This window comes from Myotis nattereri (assembly GCF_964212035.1).
Source record: "Myotis nattereri genome assembly, chromosome: 12".
NCBI classification, from domain to species: domain Eukaryota; kingdom Metazoa; phylum Chordata; class Mammalia; order Chiroptera; family Vespertilionidae; genus Myotis; species Myotis nattereri.
The window spans coordinates 79813312-79832113 of record NC_138087.1 but is presented as its reverse complement, the minus strand read 5'-3'; the positions used below and the strand labels follow the sequence as shown (position 1 = coordinate 79832113).

The window sequence follows — 18802 nt, the reverse complement described above, 5'->3', positions numbered from 1 at the left end:
GGCAGTCACAGTGTGTCCGGGTTCAGGTCCTGGGACCAGCAGACTCTCACGAACGTGCTGTGGGAGGCTGTGGGGATTAGACGCTCACTGCACTGAGCGTGGATAACGGAAATTTCTGGTTTGTAGACATGGGATGGCATCACGGTGAGGCTTTGCTGTTTCAGAGCCCGTATCTTTTGGAGATGCAGACTGAAATATTTACACGTGAAAATTATTCTGTGCTGTTCGTTTCAAAATAATACAGAAAGGGGAACGAACTAACTAAGCACGAAGAAAGGGGAAAGTAGGTGGGGGAGGGGGAAGAGTTGCAATTGTTGATGTTGGGACGGGTTCCTAGAGTTCTCTATACCATTTCGTTTATTTGTATGTTATTTTAAATCTTCTATAATAAAAGACTTAAATCATTTAAGTTGGTGCTTCCAGGAGGGGTGAGTTTGTGTTATTTTATTTTAATAGCACCTGTTGCTAGCGAGAGCAAACTGAGATGGGTGTATTTGTGCCTTTCTGGTTGGCATAACCCTGTGCTTAGCACATGGGCAGATTGTATCAAAAACCTTAAAATATTTGTACCATTTGCCTCAATAATTATAGTTCTGCAAATCTGTCCTCAAGAAGTAATCCCAAATGTCTTGAAGGCTTCGTGAATGGAAGTGTGTTGCGGCCGTATTTGTATTAGGGAAACCGTGGGAGCAGCTAATGTCCAGCAGGATGGCTGGGCAGTCACAGTGTAGCCACGGGAAGAACCAGGCCGCGCGGAATGCCGCCTCCGCGGCCTGCACCGCGACGGAGCAATGCTCACGTCGTCGTAACTTTGAAATACCAAAGGTCACTCTTCAAAGCAAAAAAAGTTAAATGTAAAATGTCTAGTACCTGTGGTGTGTATGTTTCCCTGAATTCCCTCTTAAGCTTGAGCCATTTCCAAGGCAGTGTACCAGGGAGTTAAAGTCAGCCTGACTCAGGTGCTTTTACGGAGACAGTGGCTTGGTTACCCTTGGGCGTCGCAGGGGAGTTCGCATGTGCTGAGAGCAGCCCTGCGGGAGGAGGTCCAGCGTCTCCGCCACTGGACCCTCTGGGAGGCTCATTTCAGTGCTTAGAGTTACAAAGTTACAACTCAACTTGGTGCCTCCTCCTCCCCTCCCCCTTCTCCCCCCCCCCCCCCCCCGTCTCCACCCCCCTTCCTGCCAGTGAGCTGCCTTGAACTGGGGACAGAGCGGCTGTTCCTGCCTCTGGTTAATTGGCATCTTAGCCAGTGGTGTCCAATTGTGTAAGAAATGACCCTTTAAATGTTACGTGGTGTAGCAGTAACGAGAAGTACTGTACACTTAATAAGGTGTTTTTATTAACTTTCTCTGAAATGTAAATATGTGCATCACCTTTTTCTTGCCAGATTTACATTCTGTGCCATTTTGGGCAAGAACGGAGACACCCTCTCAGAACTGAAAGCTATTGAAGGAACAGGGTATCAGGGACGTTCAGGGAAGAGGAAGGCTGTTACGCAGACAGGCAGTTGGACCACCGCTAGGACTGGGGAATAAGGAAAGGGGGGCGGCCCCCAGAACTGACTGCACCCTGGAGCCGCAGGGGGTCCGCTGCTGGGGGGGGCGGGGTTCTTGTCCTCACTCAGACCAACGGGGACCTTTGGCCAATTCTGTGGGGTTGGCCTCTGCGGGACTCGCTCCAGGGTCTCACCCAGGTGTCAGACGAGTTACAGGAGCCCCAGGAAAGGGAGGCGCCGTTTCCATTCTGAGTGCTGGGGCTCCAGCCGGCACAGCCGGGCACTCTTCCCTGGCATATATGACACTGCACTATTTTTGTATATTTTAATCCATATACTTCCTGAAAATTCTAAAAGAGAAAAAGCACTTAAATATATTTCCAGGATTCTGTTCCTTTTTGGAGATAAAATTCAGCCACTTTCCGTTTACGGTCAGAACTTATTGGGAATCGTCGTCCACTCTGACCAGCCACTGTACACAGATTGCCCCGGGGGCACCCGGGCCTGCCTGTCATCTCTCTTGTGCTCCCTGGACTCCGGGGGTGCACGGGCCACGATGGCCCTGAGAACCCGGCTCGCTGACTCGTGGAGAGCACCAGAGTCAGGGCCAGCCTGGGAGGGGACCACCTCAGGGCAGAGAAAATGAGGGTTGGGGTGGGGTCACCTTACCCCGCAGATAGCAAGCACCTGGGGCTCGTCCTGACAGCTATGAGCCAGTAGAAATCACTCAGGTGGTGAGATGAGGGGCCCGCACCATCTTTAAGTGGTGAAGGAAGAACTTGTGTTGCTGGGAGTGTGGGACTAAATGCTTTGGGACGCTAGCGCGCGGGACAGCCAGCACACCCTCCCTCGTGGCCCCCGGTGCCTCTGACACAGGAAGGCGAGCCCAGCGTCGCCTCCTCATCATCTTGCCCAGCTGTGTGTGATTTGCATGTTCAGGCTGGTGCTCATGTTTGCACACGTGTTTTGGCAGGTGACCTTGGGGAAGGTGCTGAAAGTGATTGTCGTCATGCGGAGCCTGTTCATTGACCGAACGATCGTGAAGGGCTACAACGAGAACGTCTACACGGAAGACGGCAAGGTAGGCGGGCGGCCTCTCGTTGGTTTTCCGTTCTTGTCCGTGTCCCGGAGCCCCCGTGGCGGAGCCCCCGCCGAGCGGCTTAAGCAGCGTGATGAGGCCGAGGTGACGGGCGACATGGCCGTGTCTGCGTGGAGAAGAGCTCGCAGCACACCCTCTCCCCGTCTCCGCAGGCCCCGCTCTCCTCTCAGCCGACGCCCTCAGTTGAATTTCTGATTTATCGCCTTAGACCCCAGGTGCCTCATTAAATGTGTCTTCTGAGAAAAGGGATTTTTTCCTTTTTCTTCCTTTCTTCCTTTTTTTTTTTTTTTTTTTTTGCCTCGTCTCGCAGCATAGTAGCCCGTGGCCCAGCATTTAGCTTTTCCCAAAACCATGAGGAAAATCCAATTCGCCATACAAGCTGCCACCCGTCTTTCCGGGACACTAACAGGGAGCGCAGGAAGCAGCTTGTCCGCAGCGGCTCCATTGAGCCATGCGCCTGACCCAAGGCGGGTTCCTCTGTGGGTGACTTGCTTCATGGAAAGTTCACCCTCGTGAGCTCCTAGTTTCCCGTCACCGCACTGTCCACATGGCTCTGTGGCGAGCGTGAGAGACGCTGATGGGCGCTGGCAGCCTGCACTGTGCCTGCTCCCAGATCGGAATGGGTGCTCTGCCCAAGACACCACCCCGATGCACCCTGTGCCCCTCAGCACCCGGGCCGTTGGCCCCTCGGGGCTGCCCTTTCTCTCCATGAGTCCCACGTAAACCTACGTGTGGTCACTCCAGCACTCACACCCAACAGCCATGTTATGATGAGGAGAAAACGTTTTTCTTAAAAAGAGGTGACAGCCCTAGGCGGGTTACTCAGTGGGTAGTGCATCGGCCCGCAGACTGAAGGTCCCGGGTTTGATTCCAGTCAAGGGCCCGTACCTCGGTTGCAGGCTCGATCCTCTGCCCTGGTCGAGGGGGCGTGCAGGAGGCAACCAATCGATGTGTCTCTCTCACATGTATGTTTCTCTCTGTGTCTCTCCCTCTCTTCCTTCCACTCTCTCTAAAAATCAACGGGAAAAATACCTTCTGGTGAGGATTAGCAAAAAAAAAAAAAAACTGACTGCATCAGTTGCTACCGCTCACGCCTCTACTCCGCACGCCCGGGTTCCGGGCCTCTTCTCCTTGCTCGTGCCTTGGCCTCTCATCCCCCCGGAGGTCCCACGTGGCACCCACACCAGTCACTCCTGGACTGACTTGTGTCACCCCTCTTCTCTCCAAATGGACCCAAACTCAGCGCATCATCCCCCCTAAACTCAGGCTCCGTCCGCGGCTCCGTCACTTGGTCAGTGGTGCCACCGTCTACCTGCTCAGCCTCCCGCCCCCCATCTAGTTTGTCGGCGGGTCCTCCTCCTTACATGTCCCTCCAGTGGGCCCCTCCTGGCCTCCACTCCTTTCCAGCTCGTTGCCTCTCAGCTGAGTCCCCGCACTAGCCGCTCACGTCTAGTCTCCAGGTCCCTTCCCCAGTCTGTCTTCCCTGGCTCCCAGAGCTGTCTTCCCAGAGTGCGGTTGCTTTTCGCCATCTCCCCATCGCCCAGAGCAGGAACCAGGGAGGTGGCTGCTGGGCACCGAGCAGCCTGCGGTCAGGGAGTTTGAGAGGGCTCGGCGGGTTCTTCGCTGCAGGAGCTCGTAGAGCCTGGGCCGCTCTGTGCTCGGGCGTCTCCCGAGGGGCGTGCAGTGTGCAGGATTCTACCTATGTGACCACCAAGCGCTTTCCCCCTTTACTCGGAAAGCACATCGTGACACCGGCAGTTTGCAGAAAACTCTGGCGTGGAATAAAATCCAAACTCCTCAGCCAGGCATCTAGCGAGCTGGCCCATCATCCTTTCTGACCTCGTCTGCCTCCTTCGCCACACGCCTTCTGTCCTCCTCTCAGCCTTGGTGTTATTGGCGCTCTCTCACTCATTGGCACCCTCTGTGCCCTTAGCCCAGGGTGCATGCCCTCCCCGTCCACCTGATGAACTTCCCCTCTTCCTGGTACCCGGCTCAGTGCCATCTTCCTTCTCACTCTGTCCCGTTTCCCAGGGGCCTCTCGCGAGCACAGCTGTGGCGACGGCAGCCTGGGTTTGCCTCGCTCACGGCGCAGTGCCATCACGACTCCATCCACAGTGTGGGAGCCCCCTTTTCCTCTAACTAGAATTAGTACATCGTGGTAATTTATTTCCACGTCTATCTTGCAGGTAACAAAAATACTAACAGTACCCGTATGTTGGTCTGGTAGGCACTGTGCTGAAGCAAGCTTTGCCTACAGTGGTTACTGAATCCTAGACCCATTTTCCAGATCAGGAAACTGAGACCTACTGTCACATTGAGCCAGAGCTCAGCCCTCCCCCTGTCCGTGGCTCCTGAGGACACAAGCTGTCCTTGAGTGTCCCAAGGATAGACCCCAGGGCCTGGCGCACAGCCCAGTGACATGGGGGGGGATAGGGGGGGCAGGACGGGGATGAGAAAGCCCACCTGGGGTGTGAAAGTGCTTTCCCTGGAGTGAAAGGGGAGAGTGAACAATTAGAGGTGGGAACTAAAGGAAGCAGCAGGGAGTGGAGTGTGGGTTGAGAATAAAGGACACGCACAGGTGCGCACACGGGTTTTCCTAATGAGTGGTTGGCATGGGCTCTCCGTTCATCAGAGAGAATGTGTGTCCGGAAACCAGCACCGTACCGGGCTCCCTATCACCACGGGGATGCAGGAGGCCCTGCTCCCTCCACAGCTGCAGGCAGCAGTGGCCCAGCCCCACCCACTGCCACGCCCGCGGCTTTCCCCACCACAGGGCCACCGGGCTGTCACTTCGCAGTAACACCCACCTCCACTGCCCCAGTCACCCTGTCCCCTCACCTGCAGTGCACACTTTTGATACCAAGCACCGTGGCTAATTCCTCCCATAAAATAGGAAAATGCTCTCAGACTCACTGACCTGGAGTTCGGTGTCATCTGGGAGGCGCCCAGAGCCTGACTCGGCACGTTCCAGGCATTGTCCTCGTTTTACACCCGTCAGACTTACCTGGGAAAGTGCAAACGTCTCGGTCGAGTCTATCTTATTAGGGGATTGAGGTTATGTTCGTGCTATAGCTTCATGAATTACCCCTTAGCCACTTTTTAAGGCTGCCGTTAGCCTCCCAGCGAAGAGGGAAAGGGGGGTATCAAAGGGAGCCTTCAAAGACAGCCCGCGCTGTCCCCAGGGTGACGCTGATCCCTGCCTTCTCCTACTTCAAAGTGGGAGGTGTGTGTGTTTGGGCCGGGGAAGCTGAATCTGATTCCTCTAATAAGAGTTGGCATCAGCCCCGTTTGATATTAGATGCAGGGAACGTTTTGATTTGTTAGAGCCTTTGAAACTGTTCAGACGACCTTCAGAACAGGGGCCTCTTGTTCCTGGTGGGGGAAGGGCACCGCTGGGGCGGGCACCGCTGGGCGGGGACGGATCCGTGCAGAGGAGGCCCTGCGACTGTGCTCGCTGCAACTTTAGTAACAGATGTGCGTGCGCCCTGATTGGAAGTGAGAAGTTCTCAAGTAGCAGACCTGTCACCGCGTCTGGTGAGGCTGGGTCCCTCTTTCATTCCCCAGGGCGGTGGGCGGGCATACAGAGACCACCAAAGGGAGGTTCCTGGTTTCGGAAACCACGGAGAAACCCTCACCATTGCTGGTCTGTGGCATCCCACCCCTCCTGACGCCCACCTCTTGACCTCGCGAGATGAAGCTGCTGATAAATAAAAGCTTTAAAAGCTGAAGTCCCGGAGGCTTGCCAGTTTTATTTGAAAGTGTCAGTTTTAGGTAATTTTTAGTTCTCTGCACTATTTTTTGAAATGAAGAATTGATAACTTTCTGGTGAGCTGCCAACATCCCCCCTGGCTGCTAAGTGGGTTGTTGTGCTGACGACTGTCCCATCTGCGGTCCTGAAGCAGATCTGTCAGGTGGCACTTCGCAAGGGCGCTCGCTGAAGGCCGGGGACAGCGCGGGGCTCTGAGCCGCCCCCTCTGAATTCCACTGCAGGCCGTCTTCCTGCGCGGGCCGGAGCTGGGACTCTGGAGATGGGCCCGGTTTCTGATCCTCCATCACACATCCGCTTGGTGATGTTAAGCAAGTGGCTCAACTCCCTGCGCCTCAGTGTCTTATCATCCTTGTGCGAGGGTGCCTTGCGGCTGAGTGCAGAGCTGTCATAAGAGGCACCTGCCACGGGGTGACGGAGGTCATTGGCGGTGGCGGAGGTCATTGGCGGTGGCGGAGGTCATTGGCGGTGGCGGAGGTCATTGGCGGTGGCCATCACGGTAGTTAGACTCCCTGGCCTGCCCATGTTGGGTGATGCTGATGTCTCTTCCGTAAGTAAGTTTCTGTCACTGTTTTCACTAGTTCTTCCTGGGGCAGATGTGTGTGAAGCAGGTGGTCCCCCGGGATCTGGTGTAATCTCCCTGGGAACTCGCTACCCCTCCCTGAAGTGCTCATCCAGCCCCAGAGCCACAGGCTGCTCGAGGCTGCATGTCCAGCCCCTTCAGGTCGCAGGAGGCTGGCTTTCCCCGCAGGGCCTTTCTGGGCCCCGTTGCTGCGGGCTTCGCGCCTTCTCAGGGCACTGAGGGAGTTTCTCGACATCAGCTAGGAGTTTGCAGCCTCCAGAAGCTCCCATTGAATGCATAGCAAGCCAAGTCCATAGTCCTGCCTTGCAGCCTAGAAGCTGGAGCTAATGAATATTCATTTGGGTCAGACGTGGCTCCCGGAAATGAATTTCCGAAATCTTCTGGCCCCGAGGAGAGGCGCACGGACCCCAGGCGCTGATGAGATGCTTTCTTTGGCGTAAATCTAGCAGAAAATCAAGTGCAGCCGCCTGCTGGCCTTCCTGGCAGAACCGGACCCATTGTTACCGTCCTTTTCTTACCGTGCGCCTGGTGAACGGGGCCATTGTCCAGCGTCTCCTGCCGCAGATGGTCCCGCGCTCCCCGGGGCCTGGATGCGCGTAGGCCCCGCTCAGAAGAGCAGCGCCCGGCCCATAAGCACGTGTGTTCTCAGGCCCATGAGGCCGGCCAGTGGGCTCTTCCGTCAGCCGGTTCCCCTCGGATTTCTCCGTTGAAACATTTTGCTGAAGTTTTGTGTGTGTGTGTGTTTTTTAATTTCATCTTTTAAATTAAAACTACAACCCTTCCATCTGTGTGCAGACTCCTCCTTTTCTCCCTGGCCCGTCTCTGTCCTGCTGCGCCCTGTGCGGTGGGGGCAGGCAGGAGGGACAGGCGAGAACGGCAGGAGGATCGATCAGCTCCAAGCCCAGACATGGAGGTTACTCTTCCTGGAATTTAGATTTGGGATCTTTGTCATCTTCCTGTCATCTTGGCGGTGATTTGTTAGAACTAAAGACACAAAACGTCGTTCACTCGGCTGATGGTCTTTAACGTGTTCTAAGACCTGTGCTGCACTGCTTCCCTAGGAATAGAACTGACCCGACTCCCCCCGAGGCGACCAGCCGCCCAGCGGGCCGCCCTGCCTCGGGAGTGGTTATGTAGGGAATCCATGTTTCTTCAGGGTTTCCTTCAGACTTACCTGGAAGTAGCATGTCACTTTCCCCTAGAACAGTGGTCAGCAAACTGCGGCTCGCGAGCCACATGCAGCTCTTTGGCCCCTTGAGTATGGCTCTTCCTAAGCCTTAGGAGGACCCTAATTAGGTTAATAACAATGTACCTACCTATATAGTTTAAGTTTAAAAAGTTTGGCTTTCAAAAGAAATTTCAGTTGTTGTCCTGTGGATATTTGGCTCTGTTGACTAATGAGTTTGCCGACCACTGGCCTAGAACTTGCAAACCTGTCAAATTAAAAGTCGAAGCCAAGAGACTTTTTAAAGTGTTGCCCCATCAACTGGTTTAACTGGGGGTGGGGTTTGGAAATTGTCAGCGCCCTTGTGAGAGTCGGTTAGCCAGACAGAAGGAGAGGTGCCGGGTTATGTGGGAGTCCAGGAAGGGACGGGACCGCAGGGCGAGGGAAAGGGGTTTGAACGGATGTTCAGTCGATCAGATTCTTCCATGACGTTTCCTGGACTTGGGTCAGCGAAACCTCCACCCTGCCCAGCAGGAGCCCTGCAGGGGTCAGAGGTCCTGGACCTTCCGCTGCCCCAAAAGGGTTCCGACATGAAAGTTACATAAAGCTGACCGCGCCGGAAGGAGCCAGGAGAGCGGTGCCTGTCTTCACAGCCCAACCTTCCTTTTTAATCCTTACCCGAGGACATGCTTACTGATTTTAGAGAGAGGGGGAGGGAGAGAGAGAGAGAAAGAGAGAGAGAGGGGGGAAAAGAGGAACATCGACGTGAGCGAGAACATCAGTTAGTTGCCTTCCGTACGTGAGAGAGAACATTAATTGTTTGCCTGCCACACAGCCCGGGGACTGAGCCCACAACCCAGGTATGTGCCCTGACTGGGGATCTAACCCGCAGCCTTTCGGCACATGGGACAATGCTCCAACCAACTGAGCCACACCAGCCAGGGCCACAGCCCAGCGGTTAATTTCCAAGGACTACCTTCAGAAGGCCAAGTGTTGCGTGTTCACTGTCAAATGCAACCCTTCACTTCCTGTCTTAGAGCAATCTTCCGGCTGGCTGCTGCTCCTGCTCCCACCCTCTCCGGAATCAATGCCACAGCACAGGCTCAGACAGCTGTGTCTCAGGTCCCCCTTGACCACCGGCCAACCCCAGAAGCAGGTTGCAGGAGCCCATCGACCAGGTGTTTCAATTTGCTCACCTCTTGACCTTGTGTATTAAAGTTGTCTCTTTAGTGCCACGGAACGTACTGGCGGCGCCGCTAAGCTGCACCGTCCTGAGCGCTCCCGTCTGCTCTGGGTGCTTCTGTTCGCCAGACTTCACTTGTTCTTGAAATAGTGAGGGGCATCAATTTGATTCACGCAACCTGTAAGACCAGGGAGGTTTGGTGAGACTGCCGTGAAGTGCCCCGTGTAGGACCCAGTGTGGCCAGAGGAGGACTGGCCTGGGTTCACGCCGAGCCCTGCCCACGTTTCGTCTTGGACCTCCACGTTCCCCGGGTTCGAAGCCGGGCACCCTAGTCACAGGCTCTGACCTGAGCAGCCGTCACGGTTACTCGGGATCCACTCAACAGGCTCCTCAAGTCACCAGCACGCTGTAAAGCAGACCCTCAGGCGGGACGTTTAAATCCTAAATCCTTCCAACCCGGGGTCGTTACTCTATAATCATGTCTTATTTTTTCAAGCTTAGCAGCAGTAGCTAGAGCATCGTGTTTTGAAGTCTGGATTCTAAAATTGACACTGACGATACTTTTATCCCTTTCCCCACAGCTGGATATATGGTCCAAGTCCAACTACCAAGTGTTCCAGAAGGTAAGCTGTGCTCTCGGCTTCTTGCTCAGGAGGACTGAGGGGAGTATGGGTGCTCTGAGGTGTCAACGCTGGTCTTTCATCCCAGCCTCTCGGAACAACCACAAGCCAGAGGCAAAACGCTGCCCACTGTGCGGTGCCGTTTACGTGACGGGAAAAGACAAAACCTTGAGGAGAGAGCAGATCCGCGTTCCCAGGGCAGGAGCTGGTCCCAGGCCCCGAGGGGAACATCCTGTGTCGTTGCGGTGATGACACGATGTGTGCATCAAAGCTGGTGGACTAGAACCTGCAAAGGGCGAGCTTCGTATTGTAAATGATTCCTTTTTAAAAAAGTCAAAGTCTTTTGAGTTCTCGGGCTCAGCCATGGTTCCTGTGCTCAGCTTCTCCGAGCCTGTGGCCCATGGGTTCCCTTAGGGGCCCCAGGAGGCAGGCGGCCCGCCCGCACCTACCCGTTCGTTCCCTTTCCCCTGGTGCCATCTTTTTCAGAGGCTGGGCTTCCCGTGAAGTACTGTTTGGGAAATATTACAGGAAAGTCCACGTTCCAGCTCCGGCTGGTGGGAGGGCCGTGTCTGAACCAGCTCCACCCCTGGGCGTGGGAGGGTCCTCCCACCTCCCCGGCCCTCGGGCCGCCCCCCACGGGGCACTGCCGCTTCCTCTGTCCTCGTCCATCCTCTGCTTCCATCCAGCCATGCAGACAGCAAAGTTGTTGTCATTTCATTCATTGCTTCCAGTTCAGCCACAGCTATGAATTGGGCTCCTTTGCCATGTGCCAGGCACCGTGCCAGCTGCTAGGAATCTGGGGGGACAGACAGGGAAGCGCAGTGACATAACTCAGGGTGTCACTGGGGGCTGCTATCAAGAGCAGCAGGGAGGGCCCCTTCACCTTGGGGCCGTCACAGGAGGGAGGCCTTTCGGGGCAGACACTCACCTGAGGCAGGAAGGTGAGAAGGAGCAGCCACATGGACGGCCTGGGAAGAGGTCCCAGGATGGAAGCAGCAGCCCAGAGCCTGGTGCTGGGAGCCTGGAGGGCCGGGAGCCTGCGGGCTGAGCGTGTGGCGGGCGGGGAAGGGTGGAGGGGGGGTGGGGGCGCAGCATGTTTCCGAGGTCCTGGTGCGGAACTTGGATTTCCTTCTCGATCCAGTGAGGAACACTGAAGGGATGGAAGCGGAGGAGGGATGCGATTTTGTTTTGTTTTTTTAAATATATTTATATTGATTTCAGAGAGGAAAGGAGAGGGAGGAAGAGATAGAAACATCAGAGATGAGAGAGGATCATTGGTTGACTGCCTTTTGCACGCCCCCCAGCTGGGGATCCAGCCCGCAATCCAGACATGTGCCCTTGACTGGAATCGAACCCAGGATCTTTCAGTCTGCAGGCCGATGAGCCACACTAGCTAGGGCGAGGGATGCAATTTTGAAAGTTGTGCCCATGTTATTCCCACTGAAGTAACAGTGTGTCCGCTCACCTCGCCACCTTCTTCCTGGAAAACAGTGCCAGGGGCTGAGGAGCGCACCCCTGTCCATTCCTCCTGGGGCCGAGCCTCTCCTGGCTAAAGCCCCGCACACCAGGTCCTGTCCCGTTTCCTCTGCGTGAAGCAGTGGCAGCCCTTTCCTTCCTCCTCACTAGTCCGTGTCTCTCCCCCGGCAGTCTCATCAGAGGCTCCCTGCACTTCGCTCGGGGCCAGGAGGCTCTTCCCAGCCAGCCAGCCTCCAGCAGCGGATCCAGAGAAAGGCGTGGGGGGGGGGGGGGGCACAGGGCAGGAGGACAAAGAGCCAGAAAGGCTTCGGCGTGTCCATGTTTCTCTGGCATTTAAGCTCCGCAGGGGCAGTCACTGGTGGGATCTTTAACCTTCTCGTTTCAAAACTGTGTTTCCACCCAGTAACTTAGGATGCGGGAGGGCAGCACGCAGCTACTCCCTGCGTTAGTCTTGGCAGGGAGGGCAAGGACGGGGGCGTGCAGCCCAGGTAGCAGGTGGCGCAGAGGCAGTGTCAGCGACAGGCACAGCTTCATAGCCTGCCCCGCTGTGTCAGCACAAAGGCTGCAGCCCAGGAGGCAGAGGCGCCCCCAGCCCGCCCGCCAGCTGTGCCAGGTGGGGCCCGGTGGGGGTGATGCCGGGGCAGGCTGCACTGCAGCTTCGTCCACACACATGTTCACGCACTCACACGTTCACACATGCACTCACGGTCCCGTGCAGGGATGGCCTCTGGGTAGACTCTCGGGGTGTTGCCGAGTAGCTACCAGGCGCTGTCAGTCGGAGACGGGGTCACCCCTATGGAGGCCTTCTCTGACACTGGTCGCGCCGGGCACCAGCATCGGTTGTCCCCGGAGAGTGTGTGACAGACCTGACTGGTCACTAATTCCAGATCCCAGCAGGGGAGCTCCCAGAGGACAGGCCCGCCCTTGGAGCAAGGCTAGGGCTGCCGTGCGGGCCCTGCTGAGCACCCGCCTCGCCGCACAGGCCCTGAGCCTCCTCCCCACGCAGTGCACGGCCTGGGCGAGCCAGGGCTCCTGTCACCGGCCAGACACGCACAGCCGGGGCGTCCACAGGTGCTGCTGAGGGGCAGGGTGGGGGCAGGACGGGGAGGACTCATCTGCGCGGCAGGTAGCTCCTAGAATGGTCCCCGCACCTCTGCTGCCTGCAGGAATGGGCTCCTAGAATGGGCCCCGCACCTCTGCTGCCTGCGGGAATGGGCTCCTAGAATGGGCCCCGCACCTCTGCTGCCTGCGGGGATGGGCTTGCTCTTTTGGAGAGAAGGACTTTATGTCACTGGCTGGCGAGGGTGGAGTTGCTGGCACAGGTGGCACAGGTGGCACCTCAGGGTGAGCGGTCAGGCCCTGCAGCCACCTGACCCCAGCCGCTCTCATCCCAAGGGCCTCTGCGGGGAGTGGCGATGCAGCCGGGTCAGCAGAGAGTGAGGATGTGGCCGGAGCCCGTCTCCGGCAGCTCTGTCCCTGCTGCCTGCCTGCTGCCTCTGTGCTCGTTGCTGCCAGCCGCTCCTCACAGTGGGCAGCAGCAGGTGTCGGCTGGCGGGACGCCACAGTCGGCTCTCTAGCAGGCTCCTCTTTTCAATACGCAACTTTCTAAACACTCGGGGCTTCACTTTCCCTGTTTACTAATCTTGCAGGACGTACTTCTAACCCGAGGCCCCATCTCTCCTAGCTTAGCAGGGGTGGGGCGTGTGTGGACAGACAATGGAGTCATGCCATTGGCCCGCTGCACAGGGAGAGCATGTGGAACTCTGGAGCCTGGTCAGGCTCAGGGCCACTCGGCACTGCGGGCACAGTCCTGCCCTGGTGTGGGGACGTCATGGAATGGACACATACACACACACACACACACACACACACACACACACATGCACAGTCCTGCCCTGGTGCGGGGACGGCCTGGAGTGGACACACACACACACACACAGTCCTGCCCTGGTGCGGGGACGTCATGGAGTGGACACATACACACACACACACGCACACGCACAGTCCTGCCCTGGTGCAGGGACGGCCTGGAGTGGACACACACACACACACACACATGCACACGCACAGTCCTGCCCTGGTGCGGGGACGTCATGGAGTGGACACACACACACACGCACACGCACACGCACAGTCCTGCCCTGGTGCAGGGACGGCCTGGAGTGGACACACACACACACACACACACAGTCCTGCCCTGGTGCGGGGACGTCATGGAGTGGACACATACACACACACACACACGCACACGCACAGTCCTGCCCTGGTGCAGGGACGGCCTGGAGTGGACACACCCACACAGACACACACACACACACACACAGTCCTGCCCTGGCGCAGGGAAAGCCTGGAGTGGCCATTGCCCCTCCCCCTGCACCCCCTGAGGCACAGTCCTGCCAGCTGCTCAGGAGCTGCTGGGCTCGGGCAGGCCAGTCCCCCTCCCTGTGACTGGGAAATGGAAATTCTCACAGGCCATCACGAGGTCCTTGTGGGACCCCTCCCACCTGGGGTGCTTGCTCTTTGTCAGACCCTGTTCAAGTGCCTTCCCTTCCAGTACATGTAACCCTGCCCAAGGTCACTGGCTTTCAGTGACAGGCCGGACCCCAGCTGGTGCAGTCGGCCCCAGAGCCTGTGCCCTCCCCCTCCTCGGGCGGTGGGTGGGGACCAGCCCTTGCCCGGGGCAGGTGCTCAGTGAGCAGGCAGCTCCGCTGGGGGTGCAGCTAAAATAGCTTGTCATCTCCGGGGTGCCCTCCAGCGCTCAGATCCCCAGCGTGAAGGTGTCGCCACTCCTTGCGCACAGTATGGTGGCGGCGCTTTGGGACACTTGTTTTGACTGCTGGCTCCTCCAGTGTGTTGACTGGCAGCTGTTTCAAGGTCTCCTGAAAGATTTCTTCTCTGAGCTGGGTTCCCTGCGCCTGGGGGGGATCTGTGAGCCCTGGTGGCGGAGGGAGAAAAGACAAAGCGCGTCTGCTGGCGGCGACGGACGGACGTCACCCAGGCTGAGCAGCAGGTCTTTTCGCCCTTTCAGCCCCGCCCGCTGGCTTGTGAATGGCTCCATTCTCGGAGCAGGCGCCCTTCCTCAGCCTCTGCGGCGGCTTTCATCTCCCAGGGAGTCTCATTAGCTTTCCATGCACCTGGCGCCTGTCCTCGCTGGGCTGGAGTCGATTTAAATTACTTCATGGCAAGTTTTTGTTGTTGATGTTGCCCCAGGCCCCCTTTTTCTGTCTTGGATGCTGAGCAAAAAAAAATCTTTGTTGTTGAAAAGCGTAAAACAAAAACATATTGCAGGCGGACGGACGGCTTTGACAAGAAGGACGCTCCTTCCGGTGAATTTCTCCAGCTTTCGGCAGCCCTGTCTTACCTGGTGCTTTGAAGTTCGGTCATGAGCACCAGGAACCGGCCATGGAGGAGTTTGGGAGGAAGGGAGGGGAAACCGCCAGAGTCCGCTTCGCTTCCTTCTATTAACTTACTCCTGTAACTGCTGATGGGGAGGCTGGAGAGATTAAATACTCCTGTGCGCACAGAGAAACCGTGACCGTTTGGCAGTTGAAGGACTACGTCTCGCTGGGCCTTTTGGAAGCGAGCCTGCAACCTGGGTTGGAAAACGACCCAGTGATGGGAAGACGAGGTAGGCGCCTGCCTGGGAGCCGCCTGCCAGAGCAGAGCTGGGAGCATGACTCCGAGTCTGGAGAACACTCCCCAGTTAACTCTCTCCCGCTCTTGAGTAGTGGCCACGTGACAGAGCTCCTAACCTGCGCCTCAGCTGGGACTCTGGCTGCCCGAAGACGCCAGGGGCTGGGGGGAGGGAGGGGTGGCAGATGGCATCTTGGGCACCTGGGCACGTGCCAGGGGCATCTGCAGGGAGGGAGGCCACAGGCTCAGACAGCCATCGCCCTTCCCGCTGTAAGTCTGTTTCCTCTTCTATAAAATGAAAATAAAGAGAGCACCCAGCTAGTTGCCATGGGGACAAAGTGCGAGGGGCACGAGCATACAGGCCCCATGAATGCAGTGACTTGGTTAGTAAGTAACCCCGCGAGGTCCTGAAAAGGCACCTTTGGGAGTAGGAGGACCCCGCACGCCGCCAGCACCCACTCCACGGCACCCCCTTCCACGGCACCCCACTCCACAGCACCCTGTGACATTTCAGCAGCCACGTTTACCTTGATTCTTAAAAACAACACACTCCCCTTCAGATTTGCCCTCCTTGGTTTTGTGCACAGACTCAAATGCCAAGGGCACACCCCCACCCCCCGCCACCCCAGTGCCTGGACCCCACCTCCTGGCTGCTGGAGGCCCGCCCCTCCCTGACAAGGGGCGATTGAGAGTCTGTAGGAAAGTCCAGTCTGGGGGAGCCCCACCCCGCCCTTAGTCAGCATCGGCCAGGGAGCAGGCCCCGGGGACTTGTGCTCGTTGCCGTTTGCACCTCCTGCATTTTGATCCCTAAGAATAGCTGCAGAGGCTGGCTGAGTGCTGGGCCCAGCCCGGAGACCCTGGTCCCGGTTCCGGCAGGGCCCAGAGCTCGCAAGGCCAGTGCATGGTCCTCGAACCCCATCTCAGGCAGCCGTTCCTGGAGGGAACGTCCTCGGCACAGGGCAACCTTGCAGGCCTGACCGGCGCCTGGCTCCCCTGGCGGGTGGGCGAGCAGTGTCCGGAGGAAGAGCCGGGAGAAGGGGACGGTAGTGCTGCTGCGACAGATGAGCCTCTCAGCCTGTCACTCCAACAACCACTTTACTGCTTGCTCACACTGCACACCCCGAGTCGCCCGAGAGCTGGGCTTCCATCACTCGGGACCCAGGCTCAGCGAGGCACCACCACCTGTGAGTCCACCTGAGCGTGGCCCCGACCGGCAGGGGGAGGGCAGGGATCCACACTCGCCTTCTCCGGCTCCAAGGGAAGTAACACCCGTCCCTGTCCCGGTGCGTCTGCTGGGCCAGCCCCGTGGCCCGACCGAACTGGGAAGTTCAGAGCCTGAAGGGTGAGCCCCGCGCTCCCAGCCGAGAGTGTGCAGGATTCCCAGGCGGCCCGGTGGGCCGGGGCCCAGAGTCCTTGGCTCCGATCCTTCCCAGCCTGTGGAGGCCTCACTCTCTGCCCCCCACACACTTCACATGAGCCAGTCTCCCTGATGGCTCAGCCACGGAGTGCACCATCCAGTCGGCACGCGGGCCAGGAACCTCCCGGTCGGGCGCGACAGGCTCTGCCTCTCAGAATTCACGTCAATTCAGTCGCAAACAGTAAACAAAAGTCGCAAAGAGTAATCATACACATTCGGTCCCGAGGAATGCCGTGGCAGAAATGATCTGAGCCTGAGGTATGTCCCCTCGGGATTCTGGGAGGCTTCCCTGAGCACATGGATCTGAACTGGCCCGAAAGGGGGATGGGAGCTGGGGGGGCACTCGAGGACCCACGGCGTTTTCAGCAGAGGGGGGAGGAGAGGAGGATTCTGTTCTGTGTGCACTCATACCCTGAGAGGGTCTTCACAGTGAGGGCATGTTTAGATCTGGCTGAATAGCCACTAATGTTGATCAAACAGCCTGCCCTGCGCGAACTGTTTGATTGAGTGCTCACAGGTAGCCCACGTGGCAGGTGTTGTCAGTTATCCCATTTTCCAGATGGGAAAGACTGCAGCCAGAAAAGCTGCATGCCTGCCCCAGGGGGCACTGCTGGGAGGTGGAGGCCCGTTCAGCCCTCCAGAGCCCACAGCCTCCACCCCGGGGCCGCAGGTCCTGCTAGTGCCTCGCTGAGGCAGGGCTGGGAGGAACAGCAGGGCTTAGGCGGGTGTGGGAGAAGCAGGGAGAATCGAGGTAGAGGATGTGTCACCCCAGCACCCAGAGACTTGAGTATGTGCCATGGACAAGCCCAGGTGTCGGCTTAGACCCCTGGGCAGGTGGTGTTACCGTCACTGAGCAGCCGGAGGAGAAGCAGGTCGGCGAGAGCGCTTTAGATGTTTCCGGAAGGCAGTTATCAAACAGCCAGGAGCGGGCAAGTCCGGAGGTCAGCCAAGGAAAGGAGGAGGAGGTGGGCGCAGGCCAGGCACTCCATGAGCAGAGGATTCTGGGCAGAGATTCTTGGCAGGATCTTGGGGAAATGCCCTAAATTCCGAAGGCCACGGGGGCCAGGCGCACAGCGTGGTGAAGCAGGCTGGTATACACCCTGGGGCTGGCACAGGGCCCCGCCCCAAGGCCCGCCCCACCTGGACTCACACTGAGGGTGGCCACGTGGCTGTGTGGGGGCCAGCATGTCACATGGCGGGACTCGCTTCTGCTGATCCTCGGGGCAGGCACGGGTTGCTTCCCCCAGATCTGATACTGCAGGAGAAGCCGGGGATCTGAGTTGGGTGAAGTTTCCTGAACTTAAATTTGGCATTTGTGTTAAAAATTGTCAACAGGAAAGCGAAGATACTGTGCATCTGAACAAAGCATCCTGGCCATGGCCATGGCCGCGGCCTCTGGGGGGCAGTCTGACTGGGAGTTGGGCCCAGGCCAGGTGCTCAGGCTGCTGAAGTGCAGATCCAGGCTCCCCCCTGGGGGCTCCGGGGCTGGAGGGGACCTTCCACGGCCGGGAAGGAGGACACCCAGGCTAGGGGACAGCAGGCCGGGTCCCCTGCTGTGACCGTGGTGGTGAGGGGGCGGGGCTTTATTAGGGGTGCTTTATGAACTGAATGGAAGGTGCAGGAGAAAGAATTCTCCAGAAATCCTGTGGTTGTGAAGACTGTCTCCTCAGCCTATAAAGTGGCACCTGCGAGGTTTAGAGCGAGGCATCGGGATGGGGAGGAAGCGAGCTTTCGGGCTCAGGTACCACTGGGCCGAGTGAGTGAGCTTTGCAGTTTTGCAGCGATTACCTCCACCACACCACTCACCACCACCCTTTACAGTTACCGTCGCTGCTGTGTAAAAGGTTTTAGAAAGCTGTCTGTCAGGAGGCTTAAACTAAAATCAGTCTTTGCACTTGAAGAAGCAGCGCCGGTTACCCCGACGTCACTGCGTTTGCAGGAAAGCCAGGCAGGTGTTTCTGGTGCGTGGCCTTTGGTGAGTGGGCACTTTTAAGCTTATTTCTTATTCAGCAAATACGTACTGAGCACCTGCTAGATGCCAGGTGATGTCTGGGCCTGGGGGACGCAGCACAAACCAGATGGGCGTGATCCGTGCCCCCGGAGTGTCCACCTAGTGGGGCTCACCGGCCTCCAAGCAGCCATGACGGTCAGTGGGCAGAGGCCAAGTCACGGGTCCAGGGCAGCAGGGGGGCGGGAGGCGGGCTTTGCGTGCATGGCCATTGTATCAGGGAAACTGAGGCCTGGAGAGGGTCTATGAGCATTCTGTGAGCTGGGGAGCCTGGTCCTCACGCTTTGGGCGTGGCCTCTGGCCTTGGGTGCGGGCCCACAGCTGGACTCCTTTCTGGATCGTTGGCAACTCAGCGAG

The 18802-nt window shown here is 57.7% G+C and overlaps 1 protein-coding gene across 2 annotated transcripts in view; it reads left to right on the top strand.

Moving 5' to 3' along the window:
* The window catches only part of MED27 (mediator complex subunit 27), a 173432-nt gene that overhangs the window by 150396 nt on the left and 4234 nt on the right, over nucleotides 1–18802 (top strand). For both annotated transcript variants that reach the window (XM_081103981.1, XM_081103980.1), the window contains 2 exons: nucleotides 2469–2576; nucleotides 9873–9914. In XM_081103981.1, coding sequence (XP_080960107.1) covers nucleotides 2469–2576; nucleotides 9873–9914 — 150 coding nt within the window. The remainder of the gene's footprint in view (nucleotides 1–2468; nucleotides 2577–9872; nucleotides 9915–18802) is intronic.